This window comes from Gracilinanus agilis, chromosome 2 (genome assembly GCF_016433145.1).
Source record: "Gracilinanus agilis isolate LMUSP501 chromosome 2, AgileGrace, whole genome shotgun sequence".
Lineage (NCBI taxonomy): Eukaryota > Metazoa > Chordata > Mammalia > Didelphimorphia > Didelphidae > Gracilinanus > Gracilinanus agilis.
Window position 1 is genome coordinate 329217506 of NC_058131.1, and position 27623 is coordinate 329245128.

A 27623-nucleotide genomic window follows, 5' to 3' on the forward strand; every position below is an offset into this window, starting at 1 on the left:
TCTATGTTAGGTTTGATGATGAGCAAATCTTTTCCTAAATGAGATCTGGAATGTACTCACCCGGGCCAGAACAAACCCCCAACCCTAGGTGACTTTATCATCTAGTGATACCCAATGATGGATGTGTGGGTACAAAAGCAAGATTAGTGGATTTTGGAATCAAGGGAAAGGATCAGTGTCTAAGGGCTGAATATAAGAAAAACAAAAACCACATGTGGAGAGGGGTTTTATATTTTTTTATTATTGTCATAGCACTTTGTGGATCTTCTGACTGAGGACTCTTTATATCTATATGAAGCCTGGAAAACACCATCATCCTTTCAGGGGTTTCATCGATATGATATGAGGAGTCAGGATGGAGTGATTAAATTCATCTCCATCTTTCACCTCCTTTTTCTCATCTCCTCTAATGCAGAATTATAGCCCACAGGATGAGTCTTCAAAGCTTATCATCAAACTACCAGCTTCTTGAAAGCTTTAGCCTATTTAAAGGGCCTGCACCCTAGGAAGCCAGACCTTCCTCATCCCAGAGTAATTAGAAACCAGAGGAGACCTAAGAGGGGCATAATGTAAAAGGTTCAAGAAGCTGAGCCAGTCATTCTCCTCCACTGAGACAGAGGTTGAGAAGCATGACTGTTTGATATTATATCCCTGAAGGGAGGTAGAGTCCTTTTCACTAGTCATCAGCTTCCAATTCATTGGATCATGATTGAATAAATCCAAGGAATCCAGAAATTATTCAGCCGTAGATATAACCATTGGAGAAGTGTCTGTAATGTCAGAAGTACTAGATGAGTCAGACAACTACACTGACCACTAGTGTGTTGCTTTACTCTTTTAGCACAGATGTAAGCAAGGACACACACACATGCTAGAACTACAGGAGGAATGCACTCAGGGAGGGAGGGACAGACAGACAGACAAAAAGGCAAGAGAGCAGACAAATGACAGCGTATACTGTGACTAAGTCAGAGCAAGATGAAAAGACAGAGACAAAAAGACAAAGAGGAAGGGAACTGAGGCAGCCTGTTTCAGAGTTTATGCTGGGAATCATTAGACTTCATTTTCAGACCCTGTTCTGTCATTTCCTAGCTATTTTGACCTTGGTTGTCTCTTCTCTCCAGTTCTTGTTTTCCTTCTCTACAAAATAAAGAGAATCATTTCTGCTCTGCCTTATTTTTATTATTATTATGGCATAACTAAATAATCTTTTGGATGGTTTTCTGATCTGATATCCGGATCTAAGACATCCCATTCCAAGAGGAGAACAGTTCCCCTCTTTCTTAAGTGCTCTGTGCCAAGTACAAAAACAAAAGTGAGACAGGCCTTCTCTCTTCAAGGAGATAATGTCCTATTAGAAATATATCTCCTAATAAGGGAGTGGTGACAAAGAAAGGAAATCATGGTAAAAGCTCTGGTATGATGAGTTGATTGGCATGCCCTTTCAAAAAGTATCACTATGCCCAAAGCAAGAGGTGGAAAGAGTGCTAGAAGATAGGGGATACCTGGACAGTACAGAGCTGATGACAAGCTGGCCAGAGTGCTTGGCTAAATAGCATGTGAAGTGTTGTCTGGCCTCTAACCAGCTACATAGAGTGGACCATGTGAGTTTGCATTCACTTACTCACCAGTCAAGCCAGCTTGATCCCAGGGCAGGAGTTCCAAAGTTGAGGGTATTTATTCCCCCAGGAACTGAGGTCATGGTTTTTAGATGGTTTCAGGCTGGACATGTGCCAGATGGTGAGAAGCAGGACAGAATCATAGGCAGATGGTAACATGGCCCGGGCAGAGAGCTAGATGTTAGATGAAGCATCTTGGTACTTCTTGGAACTTTGCCTGGTAGCTTGGAGGTGAAGGATAGTCAGCTTCCCAATACTGACATGGCTGCGATGATGAGGCCATTCTGAGATAGTCAACTGCTTTCCTAATGAGGTGGTTATCTGAGAGTCTCCCCTTAGTGTTTTGATGGTCCTGGATTTAATACTGTTTAAGCTCTTAAGCTTTGGGTTATTTCCATATACTATGTGGCCTCTAAACATACACATATGTACTTTCATAGTAATTTGGTCCCCTAATATGTAAGTGGAAAATTGTAACAAGTGCCTGCATCCAGTTTTTCAGATGTATTCATTTAAGCTTCTGCCTCTATTACATCCATGCCTTGGCAATCTCTAGTCTTGTAGATTTGCTTTGGGGCAGTGACCCAGTTGCCTGGAAGCAGATGCCTACTGTCTGTCCACAGAACCTCCTTCCAAGGCAGCTGGGACCCCCACATCCACCCCAGCTCAAAATAGAAGAGGGGGACCATTGGGACTGTAACTCTGCTGGCAATCACCAGTTCTTCCCAATGATCTGCCAGCATGTGGCAGAAGGGCAGCTCCAGCTGGGGCCAGGGTAGAACATGGGGCTCTGTGTCAGGTTTGCATCTGAAGTAGGCATCAGAAGCATCGCCCCAGGGCCTTGATCATCCCTGCAGCTTGCTGACAGCTGACTTGACAGCAGGCCTAGGTGGCTGTGGTTAATTTTTGGCTCCTATATGAGCCCTAGATATTTGCTGTCACTCTGAAGATGAGAGAGGTTCTCAAAATGACTCGACATACAAGTGGTTGCATCCACCAGCGTTAGTGGGAGGTGGGAGAATCATGGCAAGGGTATTATGGAGAGTGGGTGTGGTGGGGACAGAGGATAAGGAGTGGAAGGTACTATAACTCAATTTGAAATATAGCAGGAAAAACCTAGAGGTGGAAATCAGCAAAGCTCCCAATGAATTGAAACTATGTTGGGGTATTTGACAGAGGAGAAAAATACAGTTCTGTGTAACATTTTGTAGTTCTCTACCTCTCAGGCACCAAAAGAGATAGAGGTTATAGTGCAAGTCTTTCGGTATTCCTAGAAAGATATGTCGCACTAGGTCTGGCTCTTCTCTGATATCCTGTCTGCATATATTAGGATCACACAAGGAATATCAAGGATTCTAGTCACATTCACACAGACATCTGTCACAGAAAAGTCTCTGTCCAAAAGCAGATCACTAACCAGGAGAATGAACATCCTCTCAGGATTTGAGAGAAACATGGCTTATAATCTAGAGCTGGAAGGGGTCCCAGAGGCCATCTAGATCAACCCCCTCATTTTATAGGTGACAAAACTGAGACCAGGGTAGCTAAATGACTTATGTGTGGTCACACAGACAATGCTCATCAGAGATGTGATTGGAATCCAGGTCTTCTGACTCAATACACTCTCTTTTCATCATGTCACTCATTCCTGGGGCTTCCCCACCAATCTAATGCATATAACTTCCCTTTTTTGTTTTTCTGTTTTATTGAATCCCAGAAGAGACCTTAAGATTTTCTATTTCATTCTTACCTGAAGCACTAATTCCCTTCTTCAATTTCTCTGACAAGTGTTTGTCAAATTTCTCTTTTAACTTCTTTCATTGCAATAATTTTTAAGTGCCTAAAATGTGCAATGTAGAAACAGCATCAGCACTCATCTTAAGAAGCCAGATTCTAATGTGGGAGTTGGAGAAGATATGGACCAAAGTAATTTTCAGAGAACAAGCTTCCTTGCCTACACACAGTTCATATTACTATTTGATGTCTTCTGAGTTCTTGCCAAACCAGACTCTCTTCCCGACAGTGACAGTCCATCATCTTCCTTCTCTATGCCTTTGTATAATCTTTCCACTGTGTCTGAAACACATCCCCTCATCTCCCCCCTACTTTATTTCCTTATTTTCTCTCATAGTTCAGTTCAGATGACTCTTCCTATGTGAAGTCTTCCATTATCTCCCTTCCGCTCCCTATGCCAAAACAACAGCATTTTGTGCTTTTTGCCTTCTCAAAGCACTTTTTTTCTTCTTCAGTTGTTTCTGTCATGTCTGAATCTTTGTGATGCCATCTACTGTTTTCTTGGCAAAGATAATAGAGTGGTTTGCCATTTCCTTCTCTGGCTCATTTTACAGATGAGGAAACTGAGGCAAAGAGTAAAATCACTAGTCCAGGTCACATAGCTACTAAGTGTCTGAGACCAGATTTGAACTCAGGAAGATGAATCTTCCCAATTCCAGTCCCAGCACTCTACCCACCGAACCACCTACATGCCTATATATATGCCTATAGATCCCCAAGTGTCACGTAATCTCCTTGAGGGCAGCGAGGATTTCATTTTTATCTTTGTATTCCCAGTGCCTACCATGGTGACTCACAGGTTTCTTTTAATAAGACTTGTGATTGCTTCAGAGTAGGGAATGTTCTGTGATGAACTTCTCTACCAATACAGATTGGCATCTTCAACAATGCATAGTCTTAAAGAGTGTGGTCTAGAGACACTGAGAGGTTAGGTGATTTGCCCAGAATCATTCATCTAACACAATGATTCCCAAAGTGGGCACCACCGCCCCCTGGTGGGTGCTGCAGCAATCCAGGAGGAGCAGTGATGGTCACAGGTGCATTTGGGAGTGGTGAATAACTGTAAGGGGGTGGTGATAGTATATGACAGGGGGCGCTAAGTAATACTTTTTCTGGAAAGGGGGAGGTAGGCCAAAAAAGTTTGGGAACCACTGAAACATATGGAAGAAGCAAAGTAGAACCCAGGCCTTTCTGACCTCAAGGCCAACTTTCTAGTTGTTTCTTCTCTTTCACAAAATAGTTGTGAGATAAATGTTTGGGTTGAAATAAGGAAGAAAGCAGGCAAGTGCAAAGAACAGGCTGAGGCAAAGTATGTTTTAGGAATGGGTTTTATATACTTTTAAAGCATCATTTATGTGTGAACCGTTAACATTGTTCCCACTTTTTGGTGATGGCAATGAAACATTTTTTTAGCAGATGCTGGAAAATCCTTCCCAGATATGTTACAGTGCAGATGCCACCCAGGTATGGTTTGGACCAGAAGGTGGCTGAGATCTCATCCAGTTCTCAATTTTATGACTGTATGACAGTTGATAGGCTAGGCTGCAGGCCTTTATCCTTTAATCTATGTCAGTGAAATGGGCTCATAGATTGTGGATTTGGAATAGCAAAGGAGGAAACAGAGCCATAGAGCAGAAGGAGGAATCATTTTCTGTGAAACTGTGATAGAGAAGGTGATATCCTCAAGACTCTAGAAAACCATTGTGATGTGCCTCATTGTGCAATGAGAGCTTTGAAGAGCTTGGGATTACTTTGTGTGGATATTTCATGAATAAATAACCCCCAAGCAGCAGCATTTGTCACTGAAGCTCCATTTTTTTCTTCCTCTTTCTTAATGATGGATTTGTAATACAGAAGAGGACCTAAGAATGAGGGGGTGAGGAGAATTTCTCACAAGAGTAGTCACAGCAACTACTGTCTGGAGGAGATGGCACATTGCCAGAGGAACAATGGCAGCAGAGAGGTGATTGACTCTGGTGCAGTTGTATAACTTGGAGGAAAAGAAGCATTCTCAATTACTGTGTGAAGTCTTGATTAGAGTATTAATTCCTCCATCAGGCTTGTTTGGTATCATTTTCTGGTATAGCAGCTATGTCTACAGTCATTTGACTTTTAAGGAGCATTTTCACACACCTGTTTCTTACACTAACTCAGCAGGGGGGTTTGTTGCAAGCTATTAGCACTGTTTTACAGATAAAGAATCTGGGCTTCAGAGAATGGAAACAATTTGCCTAAGGTCACCCAGCAAGTAAGTAGCACAACTGGGATTTGAACCCAAATTTTCCAAGTTGGAGTCTGATGCTCCTTCCACCACCCCATAATGCAGTCAATAATGGCATAGTGAGAAAGAGAGACTTTCTGTTCTCTGGGTGATAATACTTTGCAACAGGTCTTACATAGCAATCATTTCATTGGTCCGTCTATAAGATTTAATGCCTACCTGGTATTTCACTATGTTTCTTAACCATAGATCTAAAACAGGATGATAAATTAGAAGCCATGTCATGTATCCTCCTCATTTTACAGATGAAGACACTGAGCCCAAGGGAATGAAGTAAAAGGTCATATAAAATGTGTTACAAGTGCGATTCGAACCCAGGCAAAGGTAGTTTGGAGCAAGGCTTTGATGTTCTCAAAAGTCCAGCTAGGAAATTTGCATTTTATCCTATAATCAATAGGGAGTCAGGGAAGATTTTAAATGGGTGGGTAACTTAACCAAAACTTCACATTGGTTTTGGAATTCAAAATATGAGAAAACAAATGTTAGAAATTGTTTCTACATTTAATTGGGGAAAAAATAAAATATTACTGAAAAAATCACATTAACAACATTATTTTGGTAGCTGTGTGGAAGATGAATTATAGGAGGGGGAAGATTTTAACTAGATAAATCATTCAGAAAAGTGTTAAAATAGCAAAGAGAGGGACCAAGAATCTGAACTGAGAGCTGATCCTGGAAATAAAAAGGAGGCAATAAATGAGAGAGATAGTAGAGATTTGAGAGAACAAACGGGACTTGCTGACATTATATGTAGGGTCAAAGTGAAAAAGAAAAGGCTAAGAGGACACCTCAACCTCTGAGCCTGGATAACTATGGGTATGATGTTACCTTCAACAGAAATATCAGAGTTGGAAGAAAGGATAAATTTAGAGAAGCAAAAAACACATTCATTACTCCAGTGTGGACCAGCTTTTCTGTTTCCTTTCCTATCCTTCCTCCTCTCAGGTCCCAGAAAATCCATCAGAATTTGGTGCTCAGTCACCTAGAAACAGTGAGGGACACCTAGTGCTCTCAAGCCTCCAAGGATAGCCACAGTGGGAGATTGGAGGACCTCAAAATAATTAGGTCAATCTGAGGTTGGCAAGCTCATTAAGGCAGATCTCCTGATAAACCTCCCTCTCAAACACCTTTTACTCAGAAGAGCCCTGGGTGATGGCAGAGGGAACAGGCAACAGGTGCATTTAAAATGAATCTATCCATCAACCAGCCTGTTGATTAACCTAGGGAATTTGCCACCATGGGAGATCAGAGATACTACCATGGCAGGATTTGAGAAGGAGGAAGAATTTGAGGAACTTTGCAAGAAGATAATTTCTGCAGAGCAGATAAAGGAGACAGCCTGTGGGGGTATGTAATTGAAACCTACTCCATCCATGGCCAAGAGGACTTGGAACAGTGGGTAGAAATTCTAGAGAGAGAGATTCTACCAGTATGTAAAAGGGAAAAAAACCCCTAATAATTGGAGTTGTCCCAGACTGTCGGGCTGCCTGGGGAGGTAATAATATAAGCATATCTTTGGGAAAATCTTCAAGTAGAAGACAGATGACCACTTGTTATAAATATGGAAAAGATTCAGAAATGTCTGAAATATAAAATAAAAGGATTAAGCTTCCTTCCATTGATGAGAAAATATGACTGTAATTATAGCTATTTATATCAGCAGAAATGTCCAGCTATGCTTCACATTGGTGGAGGACTGCTCTTAGTGGAGTTGTGGTCTTTTCTTTCATTTCCAGTGCTATGGTTTAAGGTTCCCCTAAGTGACAAAAAGCAAAACACAAAAGGCAAATAACTAGATAAATACAATGTAAATTAAAGGTAATCTCAGAGTGGGGCACTGGATGGGAGGGGAGGAGAGAAATCACCAAAAACCTCTTGCATAAGGTGGTTTTTAAACTGAGTCTTCAAGGAAGTTGATGAAGCTAATTGTTAGAGGTGAGGTGGGAGAGGATTCTAGGCATGTGGAATGTCAAGTGTGAAGACAGATTTGGAATATGGAATGTCAAGTGTGAATAACAGCAAGTAAGCAGCATAGCTGGATCATGAAGTGTTGGAAGGGAATAAAATATAAGAAGATTAGAAATAGAGGGAGGAATCAGGTTAAGAAGAATTTAAATGCCAATGGAATTCATATTTTGTCGTAGAGAAAACAGGGGACAGAAGAATGATATAGTCAAGACTTTTGCTTTATAAAAATCACCTTGACAGCTAAGTGGAGAATGGATGGCAATAAAAAGAGTTGTAAGACTAGGAGATCAATTAAGAAGCTATTTAAATAGTTCAGGTAAGAGATGATGAAGTGCTATTAGGGTTGTGGATATATTGAATGGAGGTAAGAAGCCATATGGACGGCGGGGTGGTTCAATGGATAGAGCACTGAGTTTATAATCAAGACTTATCTTTACGAGTTAAAATCCAGCATCAGATACTTACTGGTTGTGTGGGTGGGCCTGACCAAATCCTTTAACTCTGTTTGCCTCAGTTTCCACATCTGTAAAATGAGTTGAAGAAGGAAATAGCAAACCACTCTCTTGTCTTTGCCAAGAAAACACCAAATGGGGTCACGAAGAGGCAGATGTGATTGAAATTACAGCAACAAATGGGACAAATATGAAAGACATGAAACTAGAAAATGTTAAGACTTAGTAATTGATTAGATAGGTAATACGAGTGACGATGAGGAATTGAGTATATGGTGACTGAGAAGGTAGGGATACCCTTTATAATAAAAGGAAATTGTGAATGAGGGGAAAGTTTGAGGGGAAAGGTAATGAGTTCTGTTTTGAATATGCTGACTTTGAGATGAATTGGGGATATTCAGTTCAAGATGTTTAAAAGAGAGTTGGAGTTCTGGGGCTATTGGTTAGGAGAGATTCTGGCTGGATTTGTGTGACTAGGAACCATCCACATAAAAAACATAATTAAACACATGAAAGCTGATGAGATCAACAATCTAGAGAGTACAGAGATAGAGGATAAGAGGGTCTGGTTGGGCTCTTGGGGACCCATGGTTAGTATATATGGCTTGATGAAGAATCGGCAAAGGTGATTAAAGATAAGCCATCATATAGACAGGAGAAGAACCAGCAGAAACCAGTGTCATATAAAACCTAGAAAGGAGAGAATAGCTGAGAGAAGAGGATGGTGAGCAGTGTCAAAGGCTGCAGAGAGGAAAAGCCATGTTTAACCAGTGATGCTGACCTTCAGCAGTTGCCTTTACTCTCAACTCTGGTAATTCTGACATTGATCTTGACAACCTGAGCCTGGTTCCCTTTGGAGCTTAACATTGCTTTCTGTTTTCCGTATTTGACTTTCCTGGACCAGATATCAGATTTCTAACTCTAGTGTGGTAGCTTGAACTCAGTTTATAAATATTCTCTTGGCATAATGACTCAACTTGGCTTTCTTAAACCTGGAAATACTTAGGGAAGTGGAGTCTGCCTGGACCTCATTTAACCCTCTTGTAGTAGCTTAGCAGTAAGCATCCTAGGCCCTTCCTCTGACTTTATGCCCAAGCAGAGAAAGGACCTTCAATGAGTTCTCTAAGTAAAGCTCCTTCTAGGTGAGGAAATGGTTCTTTTCCCTAGAGAAGTTTGCCCAAGCTGACTCATTGAATATCACTTCTCCCATAGAGACATAGGGCACATACTAATAAGAAATGTTCCTTTCTGTTTCTTGTCTTATTGTCTAGTGCTAATCTTGCAGCCCATCACCATGAACACCAACCATTGGATTGACTGTAATGCTAATCAAGGTGATGTGAGTCAGTAGTTCTTGTGCTCACCAGCCCCTAAGCACTATACTTTCTGAGGCTTTGTTTTTTGGTTTTCTCAGCAATCCTCCACCCCAAGATCTTGCCTCTTAGGCAACTTTAGTGGTTGTTGTTCAGCCATTTCAGTCATGTCTAATTTGAAGTTTTCTTGGCAAAGATACTGAAGCAACTTGCCATTTTCTTCTCCAGCTCATTTTATAGATGAGGAAATTGAAGGAATTGGGGTTTTTTGATTTGCCCAAAGCCATCCAGGTAGTTATTGTCTGAGGGCAGATTTAAACTTTTCTTCCTGACCCCAAGTCCAGTGCTTTATGCCACCTAGCTACCTTTCATCTATCTTGCTCTGTACAGCTAATCAAGCCTTTAAGTGACCTCTCTAAATCCTTGATGTCATTTATAAAATGGGAATAATAATAACACCTCCCTCACAGGGTCATAAGAAAAAAAATAACGGGAAGAACTTTAAAGAGCTACATAAGGGGGCAGCTAGAAAACCCAGGTAGAGCCCCAGGCCTGAAATTAGGAGGACCTATGTTCCAATCTGGTCTCAGATACTTCTTAGCTCTGTGGCCCTGGGAAAGTCATTTAAACCCAGTTGCCTAGCCCTCACCATTCTTCTGCCTTAGAATCAATAGTAAGGTATCGATTCTAAGACAGAAAGTAAGGGTTTAAAAAAATAATAATAAAGTATATAAATGCTAGTTGCTACAATCATTTGCTATTGGATAGGAAAATAAATAACTAAATATTTTGGAATTGTCTGGAAAATGAGTCAATGAGTTTTGAGTAAGGCCTTGAGAGACTCTCCCATTAGAAAAATGCCTGGGATTTGGTCTTATTAGTGAGGAAACTTGCAAAGAATTCATGAGTTCTTGTCATTTTATATGTGCTAAAATGTCTAGCAAAGAGCTGGGCAGACAGAAAGTCCTGAATTTAAGTAAAAATGGGCCTAAGAACAATATGACAAAGGAAATAGAAGGATCAATACAGAGCTAGGGCTGAAGAGAAGTTCATGTTATTTGGTTTCCTGTCTGGGCTAAATCAGACATATGGCAAGGCTCTCAGGGCAAGCAGTGAAGGAGGAATCACAGAATCACTTAGGCTCAGAGTTGGAAGGAATTTTAGAGGCCATCAAGCACAACTTGTGAGAATCCCTTGACATTGCTGACAAGTGATCAACCAGCCTTTGCTAGAAGTTAGGGGAGAGGACTTTTCAAATGGTAAAATTCTATGTGAATGGCTAGCTATTATTCATATTATTATTATCTCCTATTGCTTTTAAAGTCAGTAACCCTAGGGCCCGCAACTCTAATCCTCTGAAATCAAGCCCCAAAATAGCCAGGCTAGCATACTTTCTATTAAGTATCTTTTGGGGGAAGCATTTTGAAATATACCTTGCTGTTCAGTGGGCTTTGTTCATGGTGTGACATGTGACATTCAACAAATGCCCTATTTCTTTGCAAAATGCTATCATGCAGTTTCTATAAATTGTTGACCACAGCAGTCTTGGGACTAGGGCTGGTCCTTGGTAAGATGTAGGAGGAGGCAAGGTTTACTTAAGGTATTTCAAATAGAATGTTAATGCTCTCAGACCGCCCTGGGTACCCACCTCAATTCCTCACTAGTCTGAAAGAGGTTTGCTCTGAATCCTTTATTGGCTCCTAGCAACTCATCACCATCCTGTGCATCCTTTTCTTGGGTTTCCATTATGCTTATTTGACAACAGACCAGTGAATTAAGCTACAACAATGATCTTTTGACAGTGCCCAGATACTATGATACTTTAATTCATTATAGAATTATGTTATGGGGAGAGTGCCCTGGACTTGGAGTCAGATGGGACCTGGGTTTGAGCCCCAGATCTGCTACTAGTTCTGTTAGCTTTGTCATTTAATCTCTTTGGACCTCAAACTCCCTCATTCATGATATGGGTGTAATAATACTTATACTACCTAAGCACATTGTAAAGATAAAATAACATAATGAATGCTTTGTAAACTTTAAAGTGCTAGTATACAAATGTAGGCAATTCTATTGACATTACTAGAATATGAGCTCCTTGATCCTGGAGATTTTGTCTCATCTGAATTTTTTATCTCCCCCAGTACTTAGCATGTTGCTTTGAATAGAAGAATCAAATAATGAATTACAGTTAGCATATAGACAGGTTTCACAGTGTTTTGCATATGATAACTCATTTGATCCTCACAAGGACTATTTGAGGTAAATAATATTATTATATTCATTTTACAGATGAGGAAGTTGAGGTTGAGAGAGTTTAAGCAACTTGCTCAAGGTCAAACAGCTAGGGTGTATGTGAAGCTGGATTTGAATTCCTGACTAAAAGTTCATCACCTACTCTACCACCTACTGATCCATGATATATGTAGTATTAACAGTCACAAGGTTTATTGGAATGTCAGCACCAAGCCATTCTAATGGATAAAATCATTCTGAGCAGGAAGGACCACTGGGTACCCCCCAAATCACATTATATAGGTGACTGCTTATGCCTCAGGATTGCCTTGGCTATAAAACATGACATTATCCTCAGTTTTAGAAATGTCTGTAGAACTCCAGAGAAAGCAGGAGACTTAATTGAAATAAGAGTGATTCAATGGCTGACCTTCTAAGCATTAAAGTCAAAAGAACCTTAGAGCTAGAACATGATCTAATCCAACTTTGTCACTTTGCATCCAAGGACACTAAGATCCAAAGAGGAAAAACAATTTGCCTGAGGTCACCTAGCTAGTTAGCAAAAGCAATACCGTTCAAAGCCAGATCTCTTGATTTCCAGTTCAATGTTCTTTTCTTTCCATTACTCTACCATCCACCTCTCTGTTCTTTTACCTCCCTACCCCCCTTCTAAGAGCTCTGAAAATCAAAAAGCCCTACCCTGTCATGGGGAGTTGGGATGAGGGAGCATTTCTTTAAGCCAAGAAATGCCACCATCTGCTTTAAATGTATTCTTCCCAGCTGCTTCCAGATACCACATTCCCCGACCTGACACCATCACTTTCCTTGACTTAGTAACAGCCCCTCTGTCAGGTCTTCATGTTTTAAGTAATGTCCCTCTTGTGTAACCAGTGTTTATGCAGAATCAATCCTTTTGGAAGCTAACAGCCTCCCTATTTGTACAGACAGAGTTGTCACCCTGATCTACTAAAAGGAGACATTTTAGCATCTTCCCTTATTCCTTCTCACTCTCTCCTTCTCTTTCTTCTTTCTCCCTGTAAGAAGGCTGTTAATATTTTAATAGCCTTAATGGCTCTCTGAGTACCTCAGCCCCTCTCCATGTTTCAAAAGTGACAAGACTCATACTGTCTTCATTTCAAGAACTCTTAAGTCTTTCTTCTCTCCCTCTCCCTCTCTTCTTTTCTGTCTCTCTCCCTCTCCCTCCCTCCCATTCACACTCCCCAAAGTTAAACCCATTCCTGCCACTGGCTTTGGAAATGAAGTGTATTTCATGGATTTCTTTATGCTTTCTCCTGTCTTAGCCTTCCCATTTAGACTTTTCTTGGTATGGACTTGTAAACTGAGGTTTATGGAAGGAGGGAAGAAAGTAAGGGAGAGAGGAGGGGAGGGAGGAAGGAAATGAGGAAGGGAAAGACAGAGGGAATGAGAGAAGAAGGAAAGAAAGATTTATTAATTGCTTACTATTTGCCAGGAACTGTGCTAAGTGTTTTACAGATGTTATCTAATTTGATCCTCACAAGAGCCCTGAGAAATAGGTACTATTTCTGCATTTTACAATTGAGGAAACTGAGTCAGACAGTTTTTGCATTTTACATTTGAGGAAACTGAGTCAGACAGAGCTTATGTGGCTTTCCCAGGATCATATAATCTTTGTTTTGATTTGATTTGATTTGATTTGAACTCAGGTCTTCTTGCCTTTTATCTATTCTACCTCCTAGCTACTTCTATTAGCTGATAGATGAGGCCATTCTTTCTCCCTAGTCCCTTTACTCATGGCAGAAAGAGATGGGATGGAAAGAAAACTGACTTTAATATGGCAGGTCTCAGTTTGAATCCAGTTCTGATATTTTAATCCTAGACAAAATCATCTGGATGTAGGATGGGATTTAGAGCAGAATAGGATCATTTGGACCAGTGATAGGCAAACTTTTTAAAGAGGGGGCCAAATGAAAGGAAATGCTCATCTGTCAGTCTGGCAACACTTTTGAAGTTCATTGTATTGTATCCTACTCATTGTATTTGTCAGATTAGGAATAATGTCCTGCAGCCTGATAGAACATTTCAGGGAGGCTCTGGCCCTCAGGCCATAGTTTACCCATCACTGATTTAGACCAAACTCTTCATTTCATAGATGAACTTCAGGTGGTGACATGACTTACTGGACTTGTTTGGAGTTGGGAATCCTTGAGTTCAAAATCTGCTTCACATTCTTATTACCTGTGTGACTCTAAGCAAGTCACTTAATCTCTGTCAGCCTCAATTTCTTCAAATGTGAAACGGGCACTTACTTTCCACAATTGTTGTGAGGATCAAATGATATAATATATATCGAAAGCAGTTTGCAATACTTAAAGTTCTAAATAAATCTCTTTAAAACTAATTTATAGGTAAATTGCAGTCTTTTTCACACCCACAGGTTCTTGACACAACAGCATATTATGACAAAGTGAAAAGGCTTTTATCTTGGTTTTAACAGTCTCCTTTCTCTCCAAGGGAAGAAGCAATGCTGTCTACTTACTTTGAGTCCATCAATGATCTACTCTCCTCCTTTGGACCTGTCCGTGACTGTTCCCGCAATAATGGAGGGTGCACTCGCAATTTCAAGTGTGTGTCGGATCGCCAAGTAGATTCAACTGGATGTGTGGTATGTACAGTTATACCCAGAGGATAAAGTTGACTCCACTCTGAGGATCAAGTCAGAATCAAGATCCTTTGTTGCTAGGTTATTGGGATAATTTCTCCTTTCGTATGTAGTAGAATCAGTGGCCTCTGAGAGCCCTTCCAATTCTGAGCTCCTATGGAGCTGGGGTAGGGAGGAGAGGACGAAGTTGAGGCTGCACGGGATAGTGGAAAAGACCTTCAAAGAACAAAATCAGGTAGAGAGGGATGGGAGCACCTTGATGTTACATGGCAGCCTAGTGGTACTGATGTGGCACAGTAATGAGTCACCAGCTGTCAACCAATCTTTTCTGAATACACATGGTGTATCAGAACCCTATGTGAAGTCCTGCTGAGGCCTTCAGAGGAAACACTTTGTCCATCAGTAAGTTTACAGATATTTAAGTACTATGTGTAGTATGTGAGTATTGTTTTAGATTCTACGAAAGATACAAAGGAATATAAAATATGGTTTCGGTCCTAAAAGTTTCTAATCTTATTGAGAAGGAAAAAAGTTAGTAAAGCTCAGCAATTAATTAACAGTCAGCAAAATTGGTCAGTAAGTGATAGGTGGTAGAAAATGGATGGAAGAATGGCATCTTTTCTGGATAGAGTTATTCAAAAATGTTTCATGGAAGAAATAACTTTTGAGCTGGTGACATGTGCTTAAAAGCACCATTATAGACTCAGGGGTCTGGAAGCTGGGGGGACCCCAGAGGCTACTCAGATCACATTCCTCATTCTAGAAATGAGGAAATTAAGGACTGAAGAAGCAAAGGCACTTATTCAGGGTCACACAAGTGTGGCATATCACTGCCTGGGATGCGTCCTCTGATTCCATAGTTAGCCTTCTTTCCATTGCTCCAATGTGACTCAGAGGTTTGAAGGAAAGAAGTCATCAACTCATCAGGGACCATAGGTTGAGAGCTGGGAGGAATGTTAGAAGCCATCAAGTTCAAATCTCCTGGAATCTGACTATCCTTTCTTCCAAGCTGCCTCATTTTTAAATGACCTGATCTTGAACCCCCTTTTACGTATCCCAGTGTCATCCAGCCTGCACTTGAATATGTCCAATGTAGAACAGAGGTAGAGTTGCATGGTAAAAAGAACATTGGCTTGGATAGAGATCATGAGGAATGGGATCTCCCTTGGCTCTCTTGACTAATTGTGGAACCATAGAAAGGAAGAGAGGAAACAAACCTTTATTAAGACTACTATGGGCCACACACTATGCCAAGCAGCCTACAAATATCTTATGTGATCTTCACAACCACCCTGGGAAGTAGCTGTTTTCATTCCCACTTTATAGCTGAAGAAACTGAGGTAGGCAAGTTAAGTGATTTATCCAGGTTCACCAGCTACTAAGTATCTGAGCTCAAATTTGTACTCACATGTTCCTGACTCTAGGCTCAGCAATCTACCCACTGTTGCTTCCTGTCTCTATGCTCCAATTTCCTCATTGGTAACATTCCAGAAGCTTGATGCCCTTCCTAGGCAGTCTATTCTATTTTTGTGTGGTTACAAGGGTAACTTGGAACCCTTCAATTAAATGGAAATGTACCCTTCTGTAGCTTTCATTCCTTACTCCCAGTTCTGTCTTCTAAGCCAAGTAAAACAAATTGAATCCCTTTTCTAAGGGAGCAGAAATCAACCTTACAAATCCAAAAGAGCATAACTTAAAGAAAGGTTGGAAAGTCTAACTGGTTGGCCTAAATTAGAATTAGGAACCCAGCTGGACTAGCCTTTGCAAGTCATTGTAAAAAGTCTCAATCCTGGGGAAAGCTGGAGTATTCCATAGCAGAGTCCAATGAACCATTTGGCATGGTTCTCCCTCCTGGAGGTTACCTTAAAGGTCCTTCCTTTGTGGAAATGACAACCTGCCTCTATTTATCAAAAAAGGGAGGTATCCCGGTGCACATTGCTGCAAATTCCCCAGTCACATTCTCTGATCAGATCTTAGGCTCTTGAATAGGAAAAGAGTTTGAGAGAAATCCCAGTATATTCCTAGTGCCAAATCTAAGAAGTAACCTGAAAAACACTGAGCTAGCCACAGAGGGTCAGCTAGAAGACAGTATTCACTATCTTGGAGGCATTCCTTCCCAAGATTCTGAGCTCCAGCCTAAAGACAGATAAATTCTTCTTGGAATAGATTTTTTTTATACATATATGTGATTCCATTAGTATAAAGATCACCCCAAGAGAAAACTCCTTCTACCAAAGAAGATCAGCCACTGTTCTGCAACTTGTATTCTTAGAGTAGCCTGAGGCAATGGGAGGTTAATTGACTTGCCCAGAGCCACATACCCAGTAGGTGTCAGAGGTGAGGCTTGAACAGAGGTTGCTATAACTTTGATGGTAGCTCACAATACATTATGCATGCTACTTCTCTTGGGGCAGAATAATAAAATTAAAGAAACAGATTAGCCCTGGAGACCTTAAAGGTCATCTAGAACAAATCCTGTATTTTAAAGAGACAGAAACTGAAGCCTAGAGAGAAACAGTACTCGCCCAATGGGATCTCTGCTGGCTTGTGACAAGTCCCCCAGGACTAGAACCTAAGTGTTGGGAATCCCCGGTCCACTATACCTCGGTGACTTATCTGACAGGACTGTTACCTCATGTTCCCCCATTTCTTTGGACTCTCTCTCTCCAATCCTGATTCAATTCTCTGTCTGGAAGAGCTGTGGTCCCTGACAAAGGATGAGTGATAAAGATGCAGAGACACGTGCCTGTGTGAATGAGTGTGTGTTGGGGGAGGTGGTGAAGTTTACCCTTCCCTTTGTCTAATATAATCCAGGAGATATGGAGAATAAGGGCATCAGTTCCCTTGAGTTCAAGAAAAGATTCAACATTTTGTGAAACCAATCAGAAGCCTTCCCCTATGGATGCAGGGCATGAGGTTAAATGATGAAACTCCATTTCCCCCAGGGTCTGAGAAATGCCCTTCCTCTCCCCATTAGGAGAGCTGAGGAGACGGAGGCTGATGAATTGAGTTTTAAAAGCCCTTTTTATTTCTTCCAGCCTTCTAGTTGGTACCCATAAAGCAATCAGCTGTTCATCTCACTCCCCATTTCTTAGGGTCTGCTTTTTAATAAGCATGCACATGGACATCTCCTTGGCATTCCTCTATTTCAGGATTTCAGGGATTCTTGTTTGGTTGTTTTCTACTGTTTTCTGCAGGGATTGTCTGCCACGGCACTTACTATACGTCTCACTTATCACTTTTCAATATGTTATCTTGTCATTGTTAGCCATGTATGTCCTATGTTTTGTCTCCCTTTGTTCTGCTTAGCTTTTTTATTGTACTGATTTATGTTCACGTCTATATCTAACAAGAGATGCAGCTGAGGGTTAGAAAAAAGAAATGACTTACCTAGGGCCCCGGAGCTGGCTAATTGCAGACCTTGGGCCTTGAACCCAGATCTTCAGTGTCCAAGTTCAGGTCTTTCTACTTGTGCTTTTAAGAACTTCTAGCTACTACTAGACTATGAGATCTACAAGATGGCGGAGTTCACCTAAGCAGTAGGGATACAGATTTGCCTTGCATGTATTATAGGCTCAATAAATATTTTTTGACAGCTTCAGGGATGATGATAATGATGAGAAACAACCCAGTGCAGTACAATGAGCCCTGACTCAGTAAGATGTGTCTTCGAATTTTCACTCTGACATTCTTAACTATGTAACTTCAGGCAGGTCTCTTCATCTCTCTGAGCTTTGGTTTCTTAATCTACAGAATGGCAAAAGTGTAATTTTGTAAACCTTAAATTCCTGTATAGATGTAAACTATGATTATGCTTATGGAAGAATAATACTGCAAAGGGTTTCATGCACCAAAAGGAGTGCTTTTCCTCTCTAAATAATGATAGAGAGGTACCATTTTGTAGTAGATAGTGAAATTCAGGAAAAGGGTTTCAAGTTCTGCCTCTGATATATGCTAATTTCATGACTCTGTAAGAGTCAAGTCACTTAATCTTTCAGTTCCCCAAGAAATTCTCTAAAACAGGCATCCTAAACTTGTATGTATATGGGTAGATAGAGGATAGACCCCTTTGGCAATCTAGTCTTCACCTGTAGACCCCTTCTCAGAATGTTTTGAAGTATATAAAATTAAATTTATAATATTACAAAGAAATCAAACGCTAATGAAATAAAAGAATCAATTTTTAAAATGTCAACATACTATTTGTGAAGTAGGATTAAGCAACCTGACTAAATTTGTAAATTGCAGAGTAGGTGCTAATCTACATTGATGAGGAGTTATTTCACCTTTTTATTATTCACTTATTTATTTTGTTGTGTTTTGTTTTCTCATTGCAAACACTTCCAGATTACCTCCACTCTATGAGAACTCTATAGTAACAAGCAAAACAATTAAGCAAAACTAACAATAGAGAGACAGCATCTGAAAGTACATACAATATTCGAGGTCTCTAGCATCTCCCTCCAACCTCTTTGTTTTAATGTTTTCTTTTCTAATTAACAGAGATCTATTTTCTTCTCCCTGTGCCCATTGGGAGACAAAAAGAGAAAAGAAAAACCTCATCCCTTGTAACGAGCATGCATAGTCAAGAAAAACAGATTTCCTCACTGGCTGTGTTAAAAAAAAATGTTTCTCATTCTCCTTCCTAAATCCATCACCTCTTTGTCAGGAGGTAGATAGTATGTTTCATGGTCATTTCTCTTCAGTCAAGGATGGTCGTTGTATTGAGCAAAGATAGTTCTTACAAATGCCAAAGTTGTACAGTAGTTAGAATTTCCTACATTGGGGAGAGAGAGAGGGAGAAAGAAAGGAAGGGAGGAAGAGAGGGAGAGAGAGAGAGAGAGAGAGAGAGAGAGAGAGAGAGAGAGAGAGAAATGGAGGGAGGGAGGGAGGGAAGGAGGGGAACGAGGAAGTAGTTGTAGAAGCTTCATGGAAAAGATATTTCACCTCTGGGGGCCTGATGGTTATGATTTGACCCATTGGTCAAGATCATAGATTTAGAGTTGGAAGGAAGGGTCCTTAGAAGTCAGCTGCTCCAATTTCTTACTTTCCAAATCAGGAATTAAGTGACTTACCCCCGGTCTCACAGCAGGTAGAGGCCAGATTTGAACGCAATTTTGCTCTCTGAAACCAAATCTGGTGAGGTATTTTCACAGAACCACATTGCCTCTCAGAAGTAGGGAAGTATATCCAAAAAAGGTGAACAACATGAACAAAGAGAAGAAAATTGGAATGGTTGTAATTTCCTGAACTTATATCAAAAGAAAAAATTTGATCTTCAGTATTTATTCCTTCTCTAAGGAACTCCAGTCTTTACAATTTTCATTTATTACATACTCTATTTAATTTAATTTTATATTTGCAATATTCTTTATTTACTAAATTTAATAAAAGTTATGTTTACAAATTATTTTTACTGTACTCTGTGCCTCACATTATATCTGTTCACTTTGGGCTAACTCTGGTAGAATTTTTATAAAAATTCCTGATATTGACCCAAAATCTATCTCCCTCCAGTTTTTACTCATTTCCGTCTTCAAGAACTTTCTAGATTGAACTGGAGTGAATATGATGGAGAGGAATCCATGTAGGGAAATGGGAAGAGTGTTTGGCACTAGTGTAGAGGAGTTTAAAGCCTAGGCTTTATCCTGAAGACACTGAGCAGACATTTTAGGTTACTTAGCAGGGAGGCCACATGGTGAAAGACATTTTTCAGGAAAATTAGTCTGGCAGGTGTACTTTTATGTGATTAAAGGTATGTCTTTGCACTATCATTAGGTCCCATCTCTGACTGCTCATTAGGGACACAGCTTGCCTGTCTCAACTGATCTTCTCCCTCCTCACCAAACATTGGACAACACATATGTATCATTTTTTTGAGCTTGTTTATTCTTCTCATTCTTTCCTTTTCTTTAGTTCACCATTTCACCCTGGAAAGTAATCTTGCCTCCCAGATATTGTCAGAAACAATTGAGACCCTGATTACCACGCATGGCTTGGGAAGACAACAAGATGCCGCCTTTTTAAAAGTCAAGATGTATTAAGATAGAAATTGTCAATAAATTACAGGCCGGGCGCCTCTCGGCACTGCACAGAGCACAGCGGAAATTGAAATCCATGTCAGTCAGGGAAAATGAAGCATCTCTCCTCCTCCCCACCCCTCATCCTTCCTAATGACTAAATTGGGCTGTAATTAAAGAAAACAAAAACCAAAGTAGGACATGGAGGGAGAGCAAAGGAGAAGCAGTAGAGTGAGAAATCACCTTGGAGCCAGGCCCAGGCACTAATAACCAGGAGGAGGCTGACCTCCTTGGATGTTGGTTGCTATGATTCCCAGATGAGACTTAGGAGCATGGGGACTGGGTAGACCTTGACCTGGGGGGTGGAAGGAGGTGGAGGAAGAAAGAGCCACTTTACATCCCCTACTATGAGGTGTTTGGGGTGTCATTCAACCCAGAATTTCCTGAGTGGGTGGGAAGAAATCAGAATCTGAGTTTTGGAGGAAGAGAAAGAGGCAGGTTTCACTTTGTTCCAAAATAGGAAGAACAGGTGTGTGTGTGTGTGTTTAATATATCTATTTTTACCTCCAAAAGAAGCAAGATCCAGAAAAAAAAATTATTGAGTGATAAGATTTGGGAGTTGGGCTTCCTTTTACAGTTGAAGAAATTGAGATTAAGAGAAAGCAAGTGACTTAACCCACATCATACTCTGATTTGTGCTAGAATCAGGATTCAAACTCATGCTTCTATTCCAAAATCAGTATTCTTTCAAGCTATCTTTGCCTGCCTCTTTGCTTTCAGTGGCTTTCCCCACAAGGTCTTGTATAATCTAAGATCACATTTACTGAGTGTAGGGACCTTCAAGATTTTTCTAAGATTCAAGGGGATCCATTTCTCTCCTGGCATAGTAAGATAAGCCCCCCTTCTCCCCAGGCCTTCTTTCCTAAAGCAGGGGTAAAGGTTGCCAATTAAGCCTTGTTTATCTATCTCACCTGAATCCTACAATGGCAATAATTCTCCAATCCTTCTTCCTTTGAGGAAGATGAGGCAGTTACAACCTGAGGAAAGTCATACAAATCATAAATGTTGAAACCATGATTTGAATCCATATTCTCTGACTTCAAATCTATTTTACTTATTGCTACAACATGCAGCAGCTCAGAAAGTGTCTTTGCCATGGAATCTGTGTGACCTTGGGCAAATAACTAACATCCCTGAAATTCAGTTAAATAGGGCAGGTAATCCAGTGAAGTGCATTGACCCCTACTCAAAATAGCATTTTTTAAGTGCTTAAATTCAGTTCATGGGAATACCACGGAAACAATTATTTTGCAATAGAGAGAATTTTTACTATCCAATGTCAGGGACTCCCTAAATCTATCCACAGGCCACCAACCTAAATGATCTGTCTGGTCCCTCTCAGCTTTGACACTCCATGATATTATTTCCATTTCCTTCTTATGAGAAATAGAAAACAGGCTCATGAAGTCATTTCATGCATCTTGCAATGAGAGCTCTGTTTAGAACTCCTTTTGATAATAAAAGTAAGATAAAAATTTGTTTTTTTTCACATTCGTCACATTTATATGGTGCTTTTAGACTTACGAAGCACTTTCCTTACAGCAACCCTTTGTGATAAGTAGTGTAAATGCTATTATACTCATTTTACTGATAAAACAACTGAAGTTCAATGATATTACGTGGCTTGGCGAGATTTATATAGCTAGTAAGTGTCAGTGCTGGGATTCAAACCCACATTGCTCTTGACTCCAAGCCCAGATTCTTGTCACTTGACTGTGTCTCTCAATGGAGACTTCCTGTCTTCTTAAGGCTCTCCGGGTTTTTCTTCTTCCTTTTTAGTTTCTAAGGGAACCCAATCAGAGAAAGAGAAGAGATGAAGCAAGGGAGATAGGGAGGAAGGAAATTAAAAACAGGAATGAGCTGTTAGTAGGCAATAAATCTGAAGCCAGTGATTAAGTGCTTGGCTGGAAAGGCTCGACCATCCCCCCAAATGGTGCTTTCTGCCAAAGCTTGGCAGTCCTGAATACTCTCCCTGCAGAATGGTTAATGTACCAAAAGGGGTTTCCTCCCTCTGGACATGACACAGTGTCCAGAGGACATGACCTAAAAGGAAGAGAGGGGCAGTGGATTTTTATTCTGAAATGTTTAGCACCAGTCCTGTTTTCAATGGCAGAGACAGCAGCAAGAAATAGAAAGGTAAGAGGACAGATAAATAATATAGGTTTGGGGCTGCTGAAGGGGTCAGTAGGAAAAGGAGTGGAGCAGGTGAATCCCAATGGATGAAAATGGCCTAAGAGGTCATTTCTTTGACTTCATTATAGTTTTTGTTCAGTGGTTTCAGCTGTGTCTGATTCTCTGTGACCTTATTCGGGTTTTTCCTGGCAGAGATACTGGAGTGGATTTATTATCAACTTTGCCAACTCATTTTACAAATGAGGAAACTGAGGCAAACAGGGTAAAATGACTTGTCCAAGGTCATAAAAGTAGTAAACTTCTGAGGATGGATTTGAAATTCAGGTCTTCCTGACTCCAGGCCCAATAATCTATCTACTATACATCTAGCTGACTCTGACTTGAATATGGGTCTGTAATTTATATCTGAGAGTGGTTCAAAGGGAGGATAGGAATAAAACTGGGACAAATGAAACATGTGGAAAGATTTCAAAATTAATAGTCTACCTTCAGTAACTGTACTTAGAGATGCTTACAAGGAAGGAATAAACTAGGTTGGAATTTTTTTCATAAGAACTGACTCATCATTGCTTTGAAATACCCTTGGAGAAATGGAAAATACCATAGAAAGCACCTATTGCATGCACCCTTTAATTTTAATAGATTTATGTCTATATTTACATTTTAGTGGATAGAGGACTGAACCTAGAATTTGGAAGCCCCAAGTTCAAATTCAGTCTCAGTCACACTATCTGTGTGACTTATGGACATGCCTCTTCTGCCTCAGTTTCTTTGTCTCTACAATAAAGATAACGATAACATCTACCTTCCGGAGTTCTTGTGAGATTCAAATGCTATATTCTCCATAAAGTGCTTTGCAAACTTTAAGGCACTTTATAAATAATAGCTATTGGTGCTCTTACAAAGGTGGGAAATGAAATCAAGAAAGGGGAAATGACCCAAGGCTAAGTAACTGGCTAATACCCAAGCCAGCACCTCGAACCCAAGTCTTCAGACACAAAGCTCAGCTTTCTGTCCAACTTCTAAAGTAGAAGTCCTTTAACTAAGAAAAACTGGTATGGAAATTTGTTATTACATATAATTGGTAATGCATTAATAAATTTGACCCTACAAGTAATAGGGAGAAAAGATTAAATAAAATAAAATTCAGATTTTAAAAAATAAAATAAAATACAAGCCTTTGATTTTAACCATAAGCTATAATATTACTTGCCCATAAAAGAAGGTATATGATCCTTAGGTCAGTTTTAATCAATCAACAAACAAGTACTGTGTTGTTACTCTGCGCACCACACAGTGTAGGTGCTGTAAGTAATATAAGCACATATAAGGCATAGCTCTTGCCTTTTTGGTACATTTAAAAGGACATTGACTCCAGGAGTCAGAGGATATAGGTTCAAATTCCCACTTTTAATAATATCTGTTTGACCTTGGACAAGTCACTTGGGCCTCAACATCCACAGGTATAAGTGAATATATATGTAATATATATTATAACATAATATATTATGACATATATTTCATCTTATTATTTATTATGTATTATATGTAATATAATATAAATAATTGTATTAATGTATATAAATAAATGATATGACCTCTGAGGTTCATTATAGGTTTAGCCTCATGATCTCATGATCTCTGGCTCCTACCTAGACCAAGACCTTGCCCACATGAAAAGTTAGATGACAACAGGAGAACAAGAGGACAGATGGCACGAGATTTGCCACATTCATTACCAGATCAAAAGAGCTAAAATAGGGTCTGAGAAGAGAGAGAGGACTGTGGGCTAGAAATAGTGAAGGAAGAGAGGAAGAAAGGCCTTTTGGAGGTAGAGATAATCCCTAGTACAAAGCTTTTACCCAGAATTGGTGCTTAATGAAATGTGAATTGAAGTAAATTAAATTCTGCTTTGAGCCAAGCCTTGAAGCCCCAGCAGGACTGGGGTTGGTAGAGAGAATGAGAAAGTGCTTTGCAAGGTTGACAAGGTTTTTTTTTTTTTTTTTCCCCATATACATTCATCTGAGCCTTACAATAACCCTTCTGGTGAGTAAGTGACTTGACCAAGGTCATTCAGCTAATAAATAAATTCTGTAATAAATGTAATAAAGTACAATGAAGGGGCTGGCTATCCTTTTGTGTTAGAAAGCCAAGAGGACTCATGATGGAGCCAGGATTCATGCTCTGTTTCTGACACTGACTCCCTTTCAGCAAGTCACAACATCCCTGAGCCTCGGTTTCCTCATTTCTGAAATAAAGAATTGTGGCCTCTACACATCCTTTTAGCAACAAATTCTATGCATGAGCTACTTTAGGATAACTGAAATTAATGAAGAGAAATCCTATATGTGTTCAAATATAATTTGCAGTGAATTAGGGAATACTAGCAATTTATTACCTTTAATATATTTCTCAGTAAATCTCCTCAGGTGGGCTTCAGTAATGTCTCCTATTTCTAGAGTATGTTAGTTTTAAAAAGTACTTTCTTCACAACAGCTCTGTGAGAATAGTAGTGTATCATAGGCAGCTAGGTGGTGCGGTAGAAAGAGTGCTGAGTCAGGAGTCAAGAAGATCCGAGTTCAAATCCTCACATACTTCCTAACTGTGTAACACTGGGCAAGTCACTTAACCTTGGTTTTCTTCATCTGTAAGTAGGAATTACAATAATACATTCCTCCCAGGGTTTTTGTAAGGATAAAATGAGAAATATTTTAAGGAGTTTTGCTACTTGAATGTTCGCTATTATTCTTTTTAGTTTTAAAAATATTATTCCCACTTTACAGATAAGAAAACTAAGACCAAGGAAGATAGTAAGGTTGAGAGCTTATGAAAGCAAGAGCCAAGAATCAAGTATTTCTTCTATATCACACTGCTACCACTCCTCATTAGTGTGAGACACACACATATTCCCTTCAGTTCTAAACTAAATGATTCTGAGATAATGTAGAAATGTCATTATAAAATTGATGCACTTTTATTAAAATGGCACTGAATATTTTATTCTTCCCCTGATATTTGAAAGCTTTCCCATTAATAATATTGTGTTTTTGTTTAACTTTTATTTCTTTGGGGCACCAAATTACTTTTATTGACATTTCTGTTAAGTTGGTTTATTTGCAAATTCATGTAGTAGCCCCCATTCTAGCCTAAGTTATACCCAGAGATTCTGGGAACCAAAGAGAACCTGCAGCAAAACACTAGCCCAAGACTGCCAACAGCAATTTCCTTGGGGTTTGACTATCATTAAGATCAACATAGAAAGACAGAAGGAATAGTGTTAAGATTTGTAGAGCATCAAAGTCTCAATGCTTTCAGTAGTAATGTTTCTTTAAACTTTAAAATTCCCAGATCTTATGAGCTAATGGGTTTTAAATGTTAGAAATTAGAAGGAATGCAGTGAGTCTCTGACATCACCTCTTCCAGTTCTATCATTTTACTAATGGAGAAAGATGCCCAGAGAGGACAAACAATTTGCCAAAGATCATGCTGGGCCGGTTAATAGCAGAGCCAGGACTTTGCACTCTAGTCTCCCCCTCTACACTTCATACCGCTTTCCTGACACTTAGATGAACACAGAAACTACTGGGTATTGTACTAGGCATTGTGGAGGGTAAAAGGAGAAGCATATTTGTTTCCTGTCTTCAACAGCTTATAATCATGTTCATGGAAGCAACATTTACATATTGGAAACAATGAGAGAGTATAAGACCAAAGCAGCCCGTAATTATTACTTTTAGATCTTGTTTTAATCTTCTGAATCTCAGTGAGACAGAATGATACTAGAGCTAGAACCAGTACATTATTCTTGATTAGCATTGTTACCGCTAATAACAATTCTAATAATATAATAGTGCTTTGGTTTTTTCTTTTTCTTTTTCAAAAATAATTTTCTCCATTTTTAACCTACTTTTCTCAGTAGAGTCTCATGTCAATTTGATGAGGTAGGCTGAGCTGGTTTTATCAGTCTAAATGAGAAAGCAGAGGTTCAAGGTTATGAAATGACTTAGCGAAGCTTACAAATTAAATTGGTGACACAATTGTTACTAGAACCCAGGTTTCTCAACTTTCTGGTCCATTTTTCCTCAGATTGTGTTACTTATTATGTTTTCTCATGACATTCATAGCCTTACAAATCTTACCAAAATTATATAGTCATTTAAATTGAAAATCATTGCCCCTTTCCTACGTCCTCAACTCCTTCCTGATTCTCTTCAGAATACCCACACCCCTATGAGCCTTGACTCATGGATAGACATTTTGAGGATTATTCTGACTTGCCAAAAATTTGCAAAAGATTCCTTTGAAGCAAAAATAAGGGTAGTTGGATAGTGCCAGTGCCAACACTTAAGATCTTGGAAATTCCAAGCTTTAGAAGAAGAAAATGACAAGGTTTTAATAAGATTTCCAACTTGAGTTCAGAATGTTACTACTAAGTTATGCTCCATTGTCAGGCTTGTGATATCTATCTATCTATCAATTAATCTATACAGTCTATTCATCTACACAATCTATAATTCTATACAATGCTCTGATGATAATATCACTTCTATTTCTACTTTCTTTTATCTTTATTTGAATGTTCTCCTTCATTCCTTCCCCTTATTCCTGGGTTTACTCACATGATTATAAATTAATTGACTTGTGAATCAAATAACTGTCATTTTAATTTCTAGTGTCACCAGTGGCACAGCTTCTTTCCAAAATATTTGAATTCATGGAGACCCAGATCTTGGAGACTGATCCTAAGGTGGGGAAGTTTCTTTTTTAAGCTCATTGATTCCAATCTTTATAAGGGCAGGAAAATCTCCTAAAGTAAACTTAGGTATAACTTGTGTTTAAATTACCCCAAAAGTAAGTAGCAACATCCCTACTCCTACACTGATATTCATTAATCAATATAAGGATTAAGTATGGGACAGACTTCATATCTTCTACCACTGCATCTTCATATGGTGAAAAGATCTCATCAAAGCTCATGAAATAAAACAGAAAAATAAAGCACTCTAATGGCTCATTAGACTGAAATCAACCACCATCCCACCAAATGAGGATAAAGACACTTTGAGATTGCTTAATATTTTTCATTTGCCTTCTACCAAAGCATCCA

General features: G+C 39.6%; 1 protein-coding gene across 1 annotated transcript in view; it reads left to right on the plus strand.

The window, feature by feature from the left end:
- Positions 1 to 27623, plus strand: part of ASTN2 (astrotactin 2) — a 970320-nt gene that overhangs the window by 414403 nt on the left and 528294 nt on the right. The window contains exon 11 of the mRNA XM_044659771.1: positions 14156 to 14306. Within this exon, the coding sequence (XP_044515706.1) occupies positions 14156 to 14306 (151 nt within the window). The remainder of the gene's footprint in view (positions 1 to 14155; positions 14307 to 27623) is intronic.